The sequence below is a fragment of the Lycium ferocissimum genome, chromosome 3, assembly GCF_029784015.1.
Source record: "Lycium ferocissimum isolate CSIRO_LF1 chromosome 3, AGI_CSIRO_Lferr_CH_V1, whole genome shotgun sequence".
Taxonomy (NCBI): domain Eukaryota; kingdom Viridiplantae; phylum Streptophyta; class Magnoliopsida; order Solanales; family Solanaceae; genus Lycium; species Lycium ferocissimum.
Window position 1 is genome coordinate 9,091,284 of NC_081344.1, and position 2,361 is coordinate 9,093,644.

The 2,361-nt window shown below is 39.7% G+C and overlaps 1 protein-coding gene across 1 annotated transcript; it reads right to left on the minus strand.

Moving 5' to 3' along the window:
* Positions 1–280: 280 nt before the first annotated feature.
* On the minus strand, positions 281–1,777 carry LOC132049598 (protein ELC-like). Its single transcript, XM_059440467.1, has one exon. It carries the CDS (start codon positions 1,683–1,685, stop codon positions 489–491), a length of 1,197 nt encoding a protein of 398 aa, XP_059296450.1. The 5' UTR covers positions 1,686–1,777; the 3' UTR covers positions 281–488.
* Positions 1,778–2,361: the final 584 nt, after the last annotated feature.

The window sequence follows — 2,361 nt, forward strand, 5'->3', positions numbered from 1 at the left end:
TGCAAGGCTTGAGAAACTCCTATAATGAACATGCCCAATTGCTAAAAATAAGTCCACGAAAATATGCATATGTATTGAACAGAATGTTTATCACTATATACCTTCTTAAACCACTCACTGTTAAGGGTCTATCACTGCAATTTAAATTGATTCCTCAGTATAGACATCCATCCTAAGAACCATCTAACAGCAGAGACTCACTTCCGAGAGGGTGACAAAAAACTAATTATTGGTCTTGAGATATTTGATAGAGAAATGAAAATTGTGGATATCAGTTGTAGGGAAAATCCCTTAAATATGATTATACTTCAGTAACAAAATGATACAATCAATAAATACCAATTAAACAGCCAAGCCAAAATGTAGTGTCAAAATCTATTGGTAGGACATATATAGCACATTGGCAGATTATTCACAAGTAACCAACCTTGAAAATATAATGACCTTCAGTCTATAGCAAACACGACTGCAAGTAATTCAAACCTCTATCACAATGCATATGGTGATGTTCTAGCAGCCATATTAGCAACTTGAGCTTGCATCTGAGCAGCCCTAACCTTCGACGCTGTAGCGCGATGAAAGAACTGATCGCGCGACAACAACCTTACGTTCCTCAAGTACTGATCAAACGGTATTGCCCCGCCTTGTATAGCTTTATCCAAAGAATAAATCACATCCTCTAATGCCAGATCTGATGCCGTAGAATCCAACATCTGCTTAGAAAGAACATCACTCGGCTCAAACGCCGTATCCACATCCACATTCCCTAAATTCTTCAATTTCCCTTCGTTTTCCCTCAACCATCCTTCCAACACATCACTATTCATCAAAACCATCTGTAATTGCTGCTCCAACCCTTCTTTCTCATCCAACATTCCCTTTAACCCGTGTTTCAGTTCCTCTTCGCGTTGCTTCAACACCCCTTGCGCATTAAACAACCCCTCCATATCCGTCTCTCGCGCTTCCCTCAACCCGATTATATCCCTATGTAAACTCCCAACTAGCTTATCTATCGCGTTCCTCTTATAAACCTCCGACGGATCATCCATTACCCGCCCCGTCCCACCACCACCACCACTCCCATACGGCGATTGCGGAAATGCCCGTGGAGGTATCGCGGGCCGGATCGACCCGCCGAGCGAAAAACTCGTACTTGGGGGTGGATGTGTGCTAGGGCTAGGGTTAGGGTTAGGGTTTGACGGTCGTTTCGCGTATAAAGGCGGGTCCCTACCAAAAAAATGACTCAAATTCCTAGCTAATTCAACAAGATTCGAACTTGGGTAAACCCAATTTTGCAAATAAGGAATACCGACAACACCAGATGGGTTAACAAAGGGGTGGGAATGTTTAATAACCATATCTCGGGTCGGGTTAACAAAAACCAAAGGTGGATGACGTGGATAAGATTCCATTAACCAAATAATAACAGGGATATTATAAGTAACTTGTTGATATACCATAGGGATAGTACCTTCAGCTTGTAATAGATTTACTGTTCTACCATCGTTATGTGTGAAAGTAGCGGTTTTAGGTTGAAGTGAAGGGTAACTTTCGAGTAATTGAAGAAGGTGTTGACGGATTAACCATTTAACATCTTCGAGGTAAGGGAGGGATGATGGGCCACGTTGGGAGAGAACAGTGGAGAGGAATTGTTGAGGGTATTGGGTTGAATTTGGAGGCATCATTTGGAGAGGATTTTCAAGAGGAGGAAAAAAAGGGATCTGATTTATGGGAGGAGAAGAAGGGTTGCTTCGAGATGTAGTGTACCGCGTACGGCGTGAAGGAGGATTTTTTTGTTTTGAAGAAATAACTAGGAAATTAACCAAGGGGGGGAGACTTGGCACAAGAGCCAGTGTTTTTAAGCCAAATTAACTTTCAATCCCCTTATTCCCCTATAAGTAAGTTTGAAGTTTGAGGGAACTGGGGGAATAACAAAATCTTATGTGTTATTATTTAGTTGGATCGGATTTAAATAATGGAGAGGGTTTAAAAAATGATTTTGGATTGTTTTGGGGATAATTTCCGTCAAGACAGGAGTATATTTGAAAACTTTAAGGATGGGAGGGGTATTTTTTTACCCTAAATAAGTTCAGAGGATATTTTTAGCCCTTTTTCCAAAGTGAAGGGGTATTTTTGACCCTTTTCCCTTTATAATATTTGGGTAAAATAGTACAGGTTAAAAAGAGTTTTCACTTATAAAATCAAGAAAGAACTAATCTTCATTTTCCCTATTTACCTCTATTAAGTGTTATGTGATCAAATCTAATATCATTTATTTAGGGGGCAGTTTAGTTAAATTACATTTTTTTTCTTATGAGTTAGTATTTTCTTAAGGGGTGTACAAATGACTAAGTAAACACT

What these genes read in the sequence shown, in the direction of transcription:
- LOC132049598 (XM_059440467.1), bottom strand. Translation starts at nt 1,685, where the DNA reads ATGATGCCTCCAAATTCAACCCAATACCCTCAACAATTCCTCTCCACT.